Raw genomic sequence first — 12695 nt, 5'->3', positions numbered from 1 at the left:
TTAGGGGAGAAATGCAGACAAATATCCCCGGCGAAATGAGGGCAGAATGGCATTTTCATGGGGTTTTATTTGGATGCGAAATCTTTTGGAGGACAGAAGAAGGTCTGTTGTGTTTTTTTAGTAACTTGTGTTGCATCTGATTATGTTGCACTGTCTGTGCATGCGCACAAATGTTCTCGTTTTGTGAGTACAATTATTAGTTGTTCACCTTACCAAGCGTTACCACTATTACAATACAAATTTGCACTTTTTTTACTTCCTTTTGCATGATGCATGTCAATGGAGTTCTTGTGCATCAGTCACAAAGCGGGGACAGTGGATTGCTGAACTCATAGAGGGCGCTCCAACACCATCATATCATAAGCCACATCAGAGCCTCTGTTTCTCTCTCTGTCTCTCTCTCTCTCTGTCTCTCTCTCTCTCTCTCTCTCTCTCTCTCTCTCTCTCTCTCTCTCACACACACACACACACACACGCACGCACGCACGCACGCACGCACACACGCGCACACACACACACACACACACACACACACACACACACACACACACACACACACACACACACACACATCGCCCTTTGCACATTTAATTGAAAGAAATGACACCATCAGGGTAGTTCTTCTTTTCCACAGAAAACTACTGACTCCTGTTTACTGGCACACATGCGTCAGCTGGTAACCGAGTCCTAAAGAACAGCCATTATTTTTCTTTATTTTCTTTCCCCCTGCCCCCCTTGCCCCCGGGCTCTACTGACGGGCAAAGAGAGAATAATGGGCCGCTATGAATCGCCCATCTCTGGGCAGAAGAGGAGCATCAGACCGGTGTCTTTGCATGAAGCAGAGCCCCGGGGCCGATGATCACCCACCCCCCTCTCCCAGCTCCACGCAGCCGTTTGGCGCAATTACTTCCACATGTTGCCGACAAGAACAGTGCCCTTGTTCTCCAAACAAAGGGTCTCAACTTCGGCAGACCAAGCTTACCTCAACTCGGTTTGAGCTTCTCAATTTTACGGATTTTTTTTAAAAACACTTAAAAAAAAAAAAAAACTACATTCAGGTTAATAAGATTCTAGAGGCGGTTTTTATGCAGACATTTACTAAAACAAAATTTTAAAATTTTCATAAATCCAACGTGATAAAAGGCAAAAAGCTGCCTTCACCAAAACTTACTTAAATACTACTACCACAACATCAAAAGCCATAAACAAGTCCCCAAATTATTCCAAATATCACCGAGAGGTTTGCTGAGTCATAACAGACGCGTTCTTCATTAGGTTACATAAGATATAAGATAACTTAAAGGAACTGAATGGAGGCGGAAATCTCAGAAGCTTAAAAATCCACACGTTTGCACATCATCGCACCAACATTACTCATCTTCTTTATGGTGACTTGCCCCCGACTGTCCACCAGGGGGCTTTGGGAAAATAGCAATATGTGTCTCAGTATACTGTAACCTACGTTCAAAGGGGACTTATCCAATTTAAGTCATCATACATTAAACAAACTGAGCATTTTTTGCTGATCATTTCGACGCACGCTCCTTTCTGTGTCAAAAGAGAACTATCCCTAAAATCCCAAAGTAACAACACTCTGACATAGCGTTTGAAAACATCCGTTTTTAGGCTACTCTTTAAGCATTTGGAGCTCATTCTGTTCCTGGCGTATCCACTTTGTTGTTGTCTAAAAGTCGGATCAAATACCAGGATAAATGAATGCATGTCACTCCGACTTCCATGTCTGTGACCAAGAGTACATACAACACAACAGGACTGAGTACACGTGGACATCCAACAGTCCTGCGGTCATCCAGATGTGAGTGTTTGAAGATGACTCCACACACACAGTGTCGCTGGCCTTCGGGCGGCGGTCCCTGTGGGAGCTGTCCAGCGTGCTGAAATTAGTCTTGGCGCCTCTCAGCCAAAGTACTGACTCTATCGATTTATCTATAAATAAATAAAAAATAAATACATCTGTAACATTCTCCCGTCTTTTTTTTTTCCCAGCAGCGTTGACCTCTCTGAAGCAGTGGACTGCAGAGAGACTCAAAGGCCTTGTGGAGATCTCTCAAGGTTTGAGGTGAGTTTTTATAAATCAGAGGAAAAACGATCTTACATGTCAAAACAATAAATGATTACAAACAGAAAACAGAGGAATTAAGTTAAAATACAATGATATATATTTTATATATATTTTATTTTTTTCACAGTAACACTGCACCAACCTGAACAGATTTAGTCACGTATCACATGTCAACTGTGTGCATACATACAGATAACAGATTTTTAATGATTTAACCACTAAGAGAAGTGGAAGTCATTTTACAGCCAGAAAGCATATTTATTGACCAAATCCTATAAAGAACAAGCAAATTAATAATTAACCGAACTAAAATGATCATAAAAAATAAATAGTGTTTCACATGGCGCTGCCTCTTTCTGTTTGGCTTTTACTTTGAAACTGTCACCATTATGATATACTCTAACACACACACACACACACACACACACACACACACACACACACACACACACACACAGACTAGCCCTTTAACACTGTGACAGGATGTTACCCCCCCCCCAATTATTTACAAAATAGCCTACCAAATCTAACGGCCAACATGTCATACATTTTCATTACAAATCTGTGTATTGATAACAGCAGGCCACCACCATCGTTTAACTGTACAACACGTACAACACTCTCCGATGTCAGCCATCAGGCTTATCCATACAGGCCGCATTTAGGGAGGATTATATTTGCACTGCGGATTCATTAGTAAAGTAGACGTCTCTTCGGGAAAAGACAACGCTGCTCTCCTTTTTTCCACACCGGCACTTCAGCTTCTTCTGGCCTCCATCTCTCCGCATGAGACAGCAGCTGCAACCGGCTGAAAAGCGCTCTTATTAATTGTCTTTTGTCATGCGTAATTGCCACATTTTCAATGGTGGCAAGGGCCTGACGTCTTTGGAGTGGCCTCGTTTCTCTGTAAAGTGGTAGGTATAGTCTCTTTCATCTGAAATGTACACTCCGCAGACTGCTTGGCATTGTTTTCAACATTTAGTTTGATGCATGTGATCAAAAAGTTTTAGGGAGTGTGACAGTTTTATCCATTTGACCTGGACAAATAGATCCACTGTCAGAATGAGATTCATAGTGGCCTTCCAGTCAGCAGGTCACGTCCTGTGGGGCTGAAAACGGGGGGAGTCTTTCTCCAAAACTGCGGTTTATTCCATTGTGAATCGCTTTAAATGCTGCATTGGTCTTTCACACCTGCAAGGGAACTCTAATTCGATTAATAGGAACTTCAATATATATTCATTAGGTGGCTTTCCCCCAATAATATATGATCTCCAGCGGGACGTGAAAGGGGACCATTTATTCGCGCTCTGAATGGGTCTGCGTGGGACCAAAACTTCACCTGCTTCCCCTCTCAATTAGGAATGTATCCCAAACTCTGACAGAACCGAGTTAAATTAGGCGTCAGCTAATTTCCAGTGTCCCAATCCCCCCTCACAGTCTTTCCATTTGAGCGTGCCCCCTTTAATTCACCATAAGTTGAAAGGTTCAAATAGTGCCTAATGAAACAGTGACTAAATCGTTCTCTGTCGCTCGGAGGAACCCTGTAGCTGTCTCTCAAAGCTCTCTGAGCACACAGCCGTCGGGGGTCTCCGGCTAAATGCGAGTCCCAAGGCAGGACAATCTAACCTGTCAAAGCCTTTGGCCACTTCTATATATCCTTGTTCTGTGGTTTCAAGCAATAGCAGCATAATCAACCAACGTGGGACCGAAAACGCAATTAAACTCGCTTTGGACAACCCAAAATCTTTTCAAAAGTGAACATTAATGGACTATTGGCTGCTCCCCAGGGGCGTTATCGGGTACCCTTTTGTGGTCAAATCTAAGGAGAAATTACAGCTACACTTTCATATAGTTCACTCCATCCATTGGGAATTAAATAGCTTGTATCATCGTATGGAGTTGTGCTACTTATTGTTTCAAAAAAATAAAAATAAAATAAAACGCACCGTGAACGTTGGCTCTACTATATTAAACATAGCAGCAAATGTAATGTCAGGTATAGTTGTCGATTGATAGAAAAGAGTTGGAAAGGTTGTAAAACTGTAGTGGGAAAAAAACTGCACACTTTGTGCAGAACTCTTTAGCTTTTACGCACGAGTGGCCAGAAAAGTAGAAACGTGATCTAATGTATTGAAATGCAAAAAGGAACTCCCTCTGTGAAATTTGGATTTTTGTTTTTGTTTTCAAGGAAATTGATCCAACTTTTATTTATTTTTTAAAGATGGAGTTAGTGGTGGTGTTTTACTGGATTCAATTGTCTTGAAAGGTGTTTCAAATATTTTGTCCACTCATATTACGAACCCTTAATGTATGGGATAAATCTCTGTTCTTCATTATACAGGGGATACTAATTTTCAGTATATCATCACAAGTATAGGACCAGTGCTTTCCGGTTATCAATGTGTCGATAAATTGATAATAATCATAATATAATAATAATCCGTCATAGTATATGCAGAGTATTTATATTCATTTTAAAATGCAATAATGAAGATGATGAAGATGATTTCTGTGGCCCATTATAATTGGAGATGTCTCAACTTGCATTCATGCATAAACACATTTCTTTTCTTCAAACTCTTAAAAAATATAAAAAAAATATATATATTTTCATTATTAGGTCCTTAATTTTTATACCTGAACACAGCATTGATCATAATCAACACACTGACAACTTCTTAGGTCAACTCGTCATGTTTATTACAATAAATACACATATACATAGTTTACAAATTGTTGCGTACAGGTTCCACACGGGGCAGGCCTAAAGGGCTTTCATTACCACACAACCTCGCCGACAGTAACGGGATGTCAGGCAGTAGTTGAAAACATTTACTGGGGATAGTAAACTAGACCTGGGTATGTAGGTGGGATCCTGAAGGGATCAACATTACATCATCATTACGACACACATAACCTAGGTCATGATTCCCATTATTTCACCACAGGGGTAAAACATGTATTCACATTGTTCCTTTAATTTAAAAGCAGGATAAACATGAAGTGAAGAACAACATTTTTAACACTTTCTCAGACTTCATGCAGGAGGTTTTTGGCCCAGAGGTTGTGAAATGCTGTAACCCATAGCTACAGCAGGGCAGATAGAAGTGTCAGCAGTGGGATCTGGAGAGTCGCGTTTCTCTCAGATGGGTGACACCTCTTTCTCTTCCGAAGCAGAGGCCGGAGACAGAGACTCCTCGTCCTCTGACCTCGAATAGTCTGTGTGGCCGGTTGCGCACTTGCAACCGCTGTGCGCGCTCCTTTGGGTGGCTTTCCCCTCCTTCTTGTGCTTCACCCTGCGGTTCTGAAACCAGATTTTCACCTGCTTCTCTGACAGGCTCAAATACGTGGCGATTTCGATTCTCCTGAGTCTTGAAAGATACATGTTCGTGGAAAACTCCCTTTCAAGTTCCAGGAGTTGCGTGCTTGTGAAAGCCGTGCGCATCCTCTTGCCATTCTGGATGTGGCTGTTCTCGGAGGCGCCTGTTGGAGAAAAACAAATTCATGTCAGACGTTTAGCTTTTTTTTTTTAGTAACTCAATCGCAGATGCAAATGGCGCAAAAACATCGCGCGTAAATCATTGTGCGTAAAAGCCAAGCATCCATCTAACTGAAAGGGCATCACGAAGTGTAGGAAGACTGCCAAACAGGTGGCGAACAGTGCTGTGAGTGGAGAGTGGAGCAAACAGGTGGCTTACCAATAGAAAGACAGTGGTATCTCCTGGGATCTGTGACGCTGAAGGTGGGCGTGCAGACAGGTGTATGTCCCGGGTGCGCGAGTGCAGAAGACTGATGATGCGCTATCCTCTGACAGTACTGTGCCTCCGCTCCTGGAAACTGACTCTTCAGCATGGGAATGCCGCTACGGGAAGAGTGGATGTGGGACGTTACGCACAGCGGGCAAACACAGAAAGTCCCAGTTTTCCTGGATGGACACACCGGAGCGCTGACCGTCATGACGCTCGGAGAATGCATGCTGATGGGAATAAGGAAGTCTTGTCCTGGATGCTCAACCGGTCCAGGTCGAACCGTATCCTTGATTATTAAAGAATCGACGTAAAAAGACCTCGACATGGCTGCGCTGCTGATAACTGATCTCTCCGTGCACAGGATGAAAGCTGTTTCTCATCTGAACCCCTTGGGATCTCCAAAGGTGCTTATGTTTGATGGTTTAACAAAAGGGACCCCGAAGAGGGTTGGCCCTGCAGCGTCACCCACGTGCGCACCCGGTTCCAAAGGTTTATACTGTCAGCGACCCAAACCACGTGACGTCTCCCCGGGCGTCCAATCACAACTTGCAGATTTCCTTTTTTTTTAATCCCCGAATTTAGAAAAGTCTTGGCCACTAGAATAACATAACCAGACACATTAAAAATATATACATCATTTTTATATTTTCTTATGAACTATAAGTTCTACACTGCAGGGCTTTCTTCAGCAGACCTAAATGATCCAATAAGCATAATTTTGAAACAATGTAACAAAAATATAAAGCTTGAGAAATATGTTTTCACACACTTGCTGCTAAATTTTTTTTAGAGGATTTTTAGGAACTGGTCAGATAGAAATCTGAAATTGTAAAATGTAATTTGGATTTGCATTAAATAAGTCAGATGAAACAGCTGAAAGATGGACCTGTAGGAGCAGGTGCAGTGGGTTGGCAGTTATTCCAATTGTCTCAAAAGTGATCTTTATTCTTTTTTCCTCCCAAATTCAATCCATAGATGAATTAAAATTCATTACATGACTGTGATGAAGTCTGGCATAGCAAAGCTATATAATGGAGTCTATCCAGACCTACTTTTATTCCATAGTCGATTTATCCCCCCCGAATGCGATTTAAGGAATTGTGCATGCGACTATATAAGCAATAATTTGCCCTGCAGCCTAATCATACTTTGAATCCGGTTGGTCCAAGTTTCACTTCCAGCAATTAAAGAATGATGAAGTGATGGCGAGTCTGGGCTGCAGCGGTTATTCGATGGCGATTAGGATTCAATTAGAAAGTGTTTATAATGGTCGGTCTGTGCGGGTGTAAACAGGCAGTTATTTCAGAAATGCGTTAATCCCTCATCTTGTGACAATAATTAGCGAGTTTGATCCCCGGGCGGGTCACCGGTAGGTTTAGCTTCTGCTTTCATCTGCCAAGTAACGCCTCGGCCCTTCAGACAGAGGCGGGCCGTCAGCAGGTCCATGGTGCAGATCCAGCACAACGTGTGTTAGTTTCTCCTCTGACCTCACAGAATAACATGGAACTGGGTCCCAAGTTTTTAATAAGTGGCTTTTTTTATTGTTTACATTGCCCCCCCCCCCCCCCCCCCCTTTTTTTTTTTCTTAAATAAAAACTCCTCATTATGGAGCAAATGCATGATTAGAGCAAACTGGAGCACTTATTGAAGCGTGAGTTAAAATGCAGTCTTTAAAAGAATTAGAAAGTCTTTAAAATCCAACCGCAGTTAGGATCCAAACAAACGTGTCTGTCTGTCACACAGACAGTAATTGCTCTAATAAAGTGAATCCAGCGCTTGACAAGGAAGACACAGAGTTGTTATGGTACAGATAGCAGTCTGAAACAAGAGAGAGAGAGAGAGAGAGAGAGAGAGAGAGAGAGAGAGAGAGCAAACCAGGCGGAATGATGCGTGGCGCGCGCCCTCAACACACCATGCGAGCTCTAATATTATTTTTCCATAATTCTGCACGATAAAATTTCATTGTCTATTAAGTAATCCCACAAATGAGATCCTTTATGAGGCTATAATGAGGCCTAATTGCCAGGACTAGTGGAGCCACGTGGAAGGGTTTAGGAAGCATTAAGCCGTCGGGTACTGAGCACAGGCTGTTACCTAGCCATTACTTTCATAATTCAAGGAGAAAATTAGTCCATTTAAGGGAAAAATCCTTTGATTCCCTTTTATTCTGCTCGGGGTGACAGGGCTGCTGTTTTTTTGTCCACTCGGTTACAAGAAGCCTGTGCAACCAATGGGGCTGTGCTATATCACTAGCTGTGTAAACGTTAGATTATATATACCAAAAAAATGAGAAATGTGTACAGCTCTCAGGGCCCCACCTCTCTCTCTCTCTCTCTTGCCTCTTCTTTCTCTCCAATGTTGTGCGCCTTTTACTTTAAAGTGCAGCAGTTGCCCTCCACTATTCACCCCCCTTTTCAAATCATGCTGATGGGCAATTAATCACTGGCCCATTCAATAACATGAAAATTTAATTTAAATAAGGGATTTAAAACAAGTTGGTTCTCTTCAGAGGTTGGGTTAGTCTTACGTTCATTCCCCCTGAGTGGCAAACAACATTTCAGGTATGAGAGTGTGTGCAAGTGCATCAAAGAGAGGGGAAAAAGGTGTGTGTGTGTGTGTGTGTGTGTGTGTAACAGGGCTCCTCCCAGTACTAAAAACACACAAACTTTGTAAAAGTGCACTGCTAAAGTTCCCCCCTCTCATTCACATCGCATCCCATGCCATATTATAGCGTGAAGAAGTCCATTAATGTTTTGTTGAACAAGCGTCATTAACTTGTTTCAACGCCTTTTTACAAACCTTGCATTGTTGTGTCTGCGGCCCATCTTGGCCAATACAGTGGATGATTTGCCCCTTTATTAGTTACCAGGCAACAGATCCTGAATACCAAAACTCAAAGGAAACACTCTGGTCCTCCATATAGATCTCAACGGCGATGGGGGAAATGAACAATGATCCTGCGGACAACATAATGCCACGCAATGACTTTTCATCAACAATTATCTGGTTGATGTGAATAGCAGCTGCAGTGGCTGCGCTCCATCTCATGGTTTGCAGAGAAAAGAGGGAGAAAGAGGCTTGCCAGTGAATAGCATCCTGCAGGAGTTTAGGGGGTTCATGGTCTCCATGAATGTGGAATCTAATTTATATCTGTGAATAATTAGGTTTCTATGCAAAAATGAGTCCGAAATAATTACATTTTAAAACGCCGTGACAAGTTAGCCGGAGAAACAAAGCAAAGCAGTCCCTTTTAACGTCTCACAGCAGGAGTTTGTCAAGATCAATAAGCTAACGTTTACATTTTTAGTGCAAAAATGGATCAGGAGGCAACTAGGGTAGGGACTTTTGTTCCGATTAGAATCTTTCACCATACATGGGTGCCGATTCAATTTTGTATTGCGATTTTAATTTGTTGTGATTCTAGAAGCATTGCGATTCGATAGTATTGAGTATTGCGATTTTGTTTTCCTTCTTTAACAAAAACAAAAGTGGAAGAAAACACTTCTAGAGACAATATATCCTGAGACATTCCTAAAAATAAATTGTTTTCTAAAAAGAATGCACATCACAAGTCAGTCAGTCAGTCAGTCTGACATTAATTTGTAGAGAAGTACATAACATGGATTTTCTGCATTTTCTGCTTTCGCTCTGTTTCACTGGAAACGGATATGATGTAGTCGCCGTCGGCGGTACCGTATAAATATTTAGGTGAATCATTGGTAAAAATAAATAAATATCAAACCTGGGGAAAAGAACCGATTTTAAAAAACGTCGGAAAAATATCACCATCCATATGTGAATCGATATATTTTTTTCCCCCACCCTTAGAAATTACATCTGTTTCAATAGGGGAGTGTTGTGTTGCAGCTCATGTCTTTAAATTCTTTTTACACAAACGGTTTCTGTGATTGGAAAAAAGACAACAACGCTGTTAGGGAGCACGGCCCTCACTCCTATAGAAAAAGTAAAGTGACAGCTTCAGTGTAAGAAGAGGCTGCTGGACAAAGCCAGCGAGGGCCCTGTCGATGGCCTATAGAGATGTCCTGCACCAGGCTCCCTCTAATTAGAGAGACGCTTCTCAGTCTCGCTGAGCTGCTCAGACCAGACACTCCAGACTGAAGTGTGCCCCTGCGCCAACGAGTGTGTCTGCGTGTCCGCACTCAGCGCTGCGGCATGTGTATGCGTCTGCGCACACAATTAACGAGCCTCGGAAATGAGATAAACGCCGACTGATAGTGACGCCGATCACGGTTAAGTTCCCAGAGAAACGTCTTTATTAAAGCTCATTGTTCGAGCCCTGATTTGTCCCTCTGCCTCCTCTGTTGTTTCCAAAAGACTAAGCAAATGCCATTACAGAGGCAGCACACACAGCCGCCCTTATTTCAATCTCTTCTTGCTTGAGTTGTCAAACAGTCCTGAAATTCTATCCTTTTTGTAATAGGGAGCTATTCCATTGTTGGTCACTTTGTAGTGCATGTTCTCCCTGCAGGAGTGATCAGCTGTAAGGACTCATTATTGTGCTCCTCGCTGGTTTTCCAGGAAGATCAAGATGCTGTTGTATGTATTCGTTAATGATTGGCTTTTTTCGCCTTTAGACTTTATCTGAACACATGCTCATCTGTGCACAGCACAACTCCACCATGGATACAAATTCTTACTCAAATTCGCAAATTAAAAGCAACTGTGGTTATAGATGGATACCAATCGCGTCCTCCCTGAACAGCCTCAGCCAAACCTGAGAGGTTCCCACCCCTCCTCTGCTCATGAACAGAGAGATCCTGACTTCCCCTGAAGCCCAAATCAGGAAATGTTTCAAAGAAGTGAATGACAGGAGTCCCTCCACCCGGTTACCCCGACCAGTCTCTCCCTCAATCTAAAGGAGGTGATATTGTAGCCCTTTTTCTCCCTTTCTGAAAGGGGAAATCCCTGGGATTGAGCTTGTGTGCTGGAGCGGAAGCAGGCTGGAATGTGTGTCCGGGCCGCGTCTTTTGTCGCCTGCCGGCGCCATGAATAGGCACAGGCCGCAATCTCTCTGTCCTCTTGTTTATCAGACTGTGAAGAAGCAAACAATGCCAAATGTTTCTTCTGCATGTTATCGGCACCTTATACCTGTCATTCACTTCTTTATTCCCTTTTTTTTTTTACCTCCACTGAATTACATCTTTAATCCAATCAGCACGCAGCAAATGAATCCAGGAACCTGCAGCTTTTGTTTTAAATAGCATCCTCTTTGCTGTTCCCCATTCATGCTAAATGTAGCCAAAGAGGACAGATCAAGGGACTTTATTTTTAGATAAGTAATATTTCTGATTTATTTTCCTATGTGTAATCGCTCCAGATTTAATATTGATCTAGAAAAGTGTCATGTTGAGTAGAGTTTGTCGTTACGTTGATTCTCATTGTTGCCTGTTAGCGTCAGCTTGCCGCTCTAAACTCGTCATATAGACGAGGTCAAATAGAGGCTTTTCAAACAAATGGGAAAGCTTTCACATTTCTCAATTGAGATGATGGCCGTATTTCCCCATCTATTATTACGAATATAGTGTGATTTATTGGAAGATGTGCAGAAGTTTAAAGGAAGGTCGAGAGTGAGCTGTCAGGACTCTGAGACATTTTCCGGCTCATTGGGGATGAAAGCCTCGATCAGATTTTTTCCTCTGTTGTTGTCTTCTTCATCGTTACAGCTGTCGGCATTTAGTGTGTATTTATATCCATTCCACTGTTCGTATTTTAGAGCGATGAATGTGTTCCTTCCCGCCAGTGCATGTGATTCTTTTTATAAGAGGATTATCAGATTTATACGTGTTAATTGGCAGTAGGCAGCCACAGACACTCATTTACTGTCTTGTGTTATTCTCAGATACAGAGCTAAAAAAAAAAGCAAAAAGCTTTTCAAAACCTGAAGGAGGAAAATGTCACTTCAACACTTGTCGGCTACTGTATCAGTTTAGCTTCATATGTTGAATATCCTGTTTAAGGAGTAGAGAGTTTATGGGATTTCAAATTAAATTTAACTGAATATTCTGATAAAAGCATTGACTTAGATCATGACTAAATTACTAATGAGAAATGATCTGTGAAACTGCCAACGTGGTTTTTTTTCCTCATTTCTCTTTAGAAATTGTGAGAGCAGTACACTGTGAATTGGCAGATTTAGTTTTCGCATCCACCCAACAGTAGGCGTCTATCGAGAGCATCACAAGGTTTGATAGCAAAAAAACTCATAAAGTGTTTTGAAGCCCAGCAGAGCTTATGACACACAACAGGCAGCTAATTGTGCAGTGGGCCGTTGGGGTGCATCACATGAACTGGCTGGAGTTTGGTGGACCGCTGCATCCAACCTCCAGCTCAGTGAGTCAGCACAGGGACACAGCCTGGAGGGCTGTTTGTTTTCTATGTGCCATATTATTTTAGAAGTCATGTGATTCAGTTCAAAAGTGCAAAACTCTAATCAGAACATGCTGTAATGCCATTTTGAGCTATTTGGAATTGTCTTGACCGTTTCCAATACAACATGCTGAATAAAGCTGTTTGAAGTGGTTACTGTCACATTAGGACGTCTGCAGTATTATGTGTCTTGAATAAATAGAAAACTCTCCAAATGCTGTGTTGGACTCTGAGCCAGCTTCCCCTCATTTCAATTTCAGAAATGTTTATTACACAGATGTCTGCTTCTTATTTGTGGAAGATTATGGAAGAAGATTAGGGCCACATGTGAAAAATGTGTTTGAGTTTTCAGTTTAAAGTCAGAATTTTTAAAAGTAAGAATTCTGAGAATAAAGTCAGAACTCAAATAAAAAAAAATTCACGTGGCCCTAATCTTCTTCCGTAGAATATAAATCCTTTAGAAACAAAACATACTG

General features: G+C 42.0%; 1 protein-coding gene and 1 long non-coding RNA gene across 2 annotated transcripts; one reads left to right on the top strand and one right to left on the bottom strand.

Moving 5' to 3' along the window:
- Window positions 1–5: 5 nt before the first annotated feature.
- On the top strand, window positions 6–10961 carry LOC116058816. The gene is made up of 3 exons (XR_004107127.2): window positions 6–102; window positions 2008–2080; window positions 10428–10961. It is a non-coding gene; the product is annotated as an uncharacterized LOC116058816 (long non-coding RNA).
- Window positions 4762–6299, bottom strand: gsx2 (GS homeobox 2). Its single transcript, XM_031311726.2, has 2 exons — window positions 5782–6299; window positions 4762–5566 (listed from the first exon to the last, which is right to left on the bottom strand). The coding sequence occupies exons 1-2, from the start codon at window positions 6155–6157 to the stop codon at window positions 5226–5228; spliced, it is 717 nt and encodes a 238-aa protein (XP_031167586.1). The 5' UTR covers window positions 6158–6299; the 3' UTR covers window positions 4762–5225.
- Window positions 10962–12695: the final 1734 nt, after the last annotated feature.

Source organism: Sander lucioperca, chromosome 11 (genome assembly GCF_008315115.2).
Source record: "Sander lucioperca isolate FBNREF2018 chromosome 11, SLUC_FBN_1.2, whole genome shotgun sequence".
In the NCBI taxonomy this organism is placed as follows: Eukaryota; Metazoa; Chordata; class Actinopteri; order Perciformes; family Percidae; genus Sander; species Sander lucioperca.
The sequence above is the reverse complement of the archived record's forward strand: the minus strand, read 5'-3'. Positions and strand labels throughout refer to the sequence as shown.

Coding starts and splice junctions, on each gene's coding strand:
- gsx2 (XM_031311726.2), bottom strand. CDS start 6,157: ATGTCGAGGTCTTTTTACGTCGATTCTTTAATAATCAAGGATACGGTT. Junction 5,567..5,781: donor ATACCACTGTCTTTCTATTG/GTAAGCCACCTG, acceptor TTTCTCCAACAG/GCGCCTCCGAGAACAGCCAC.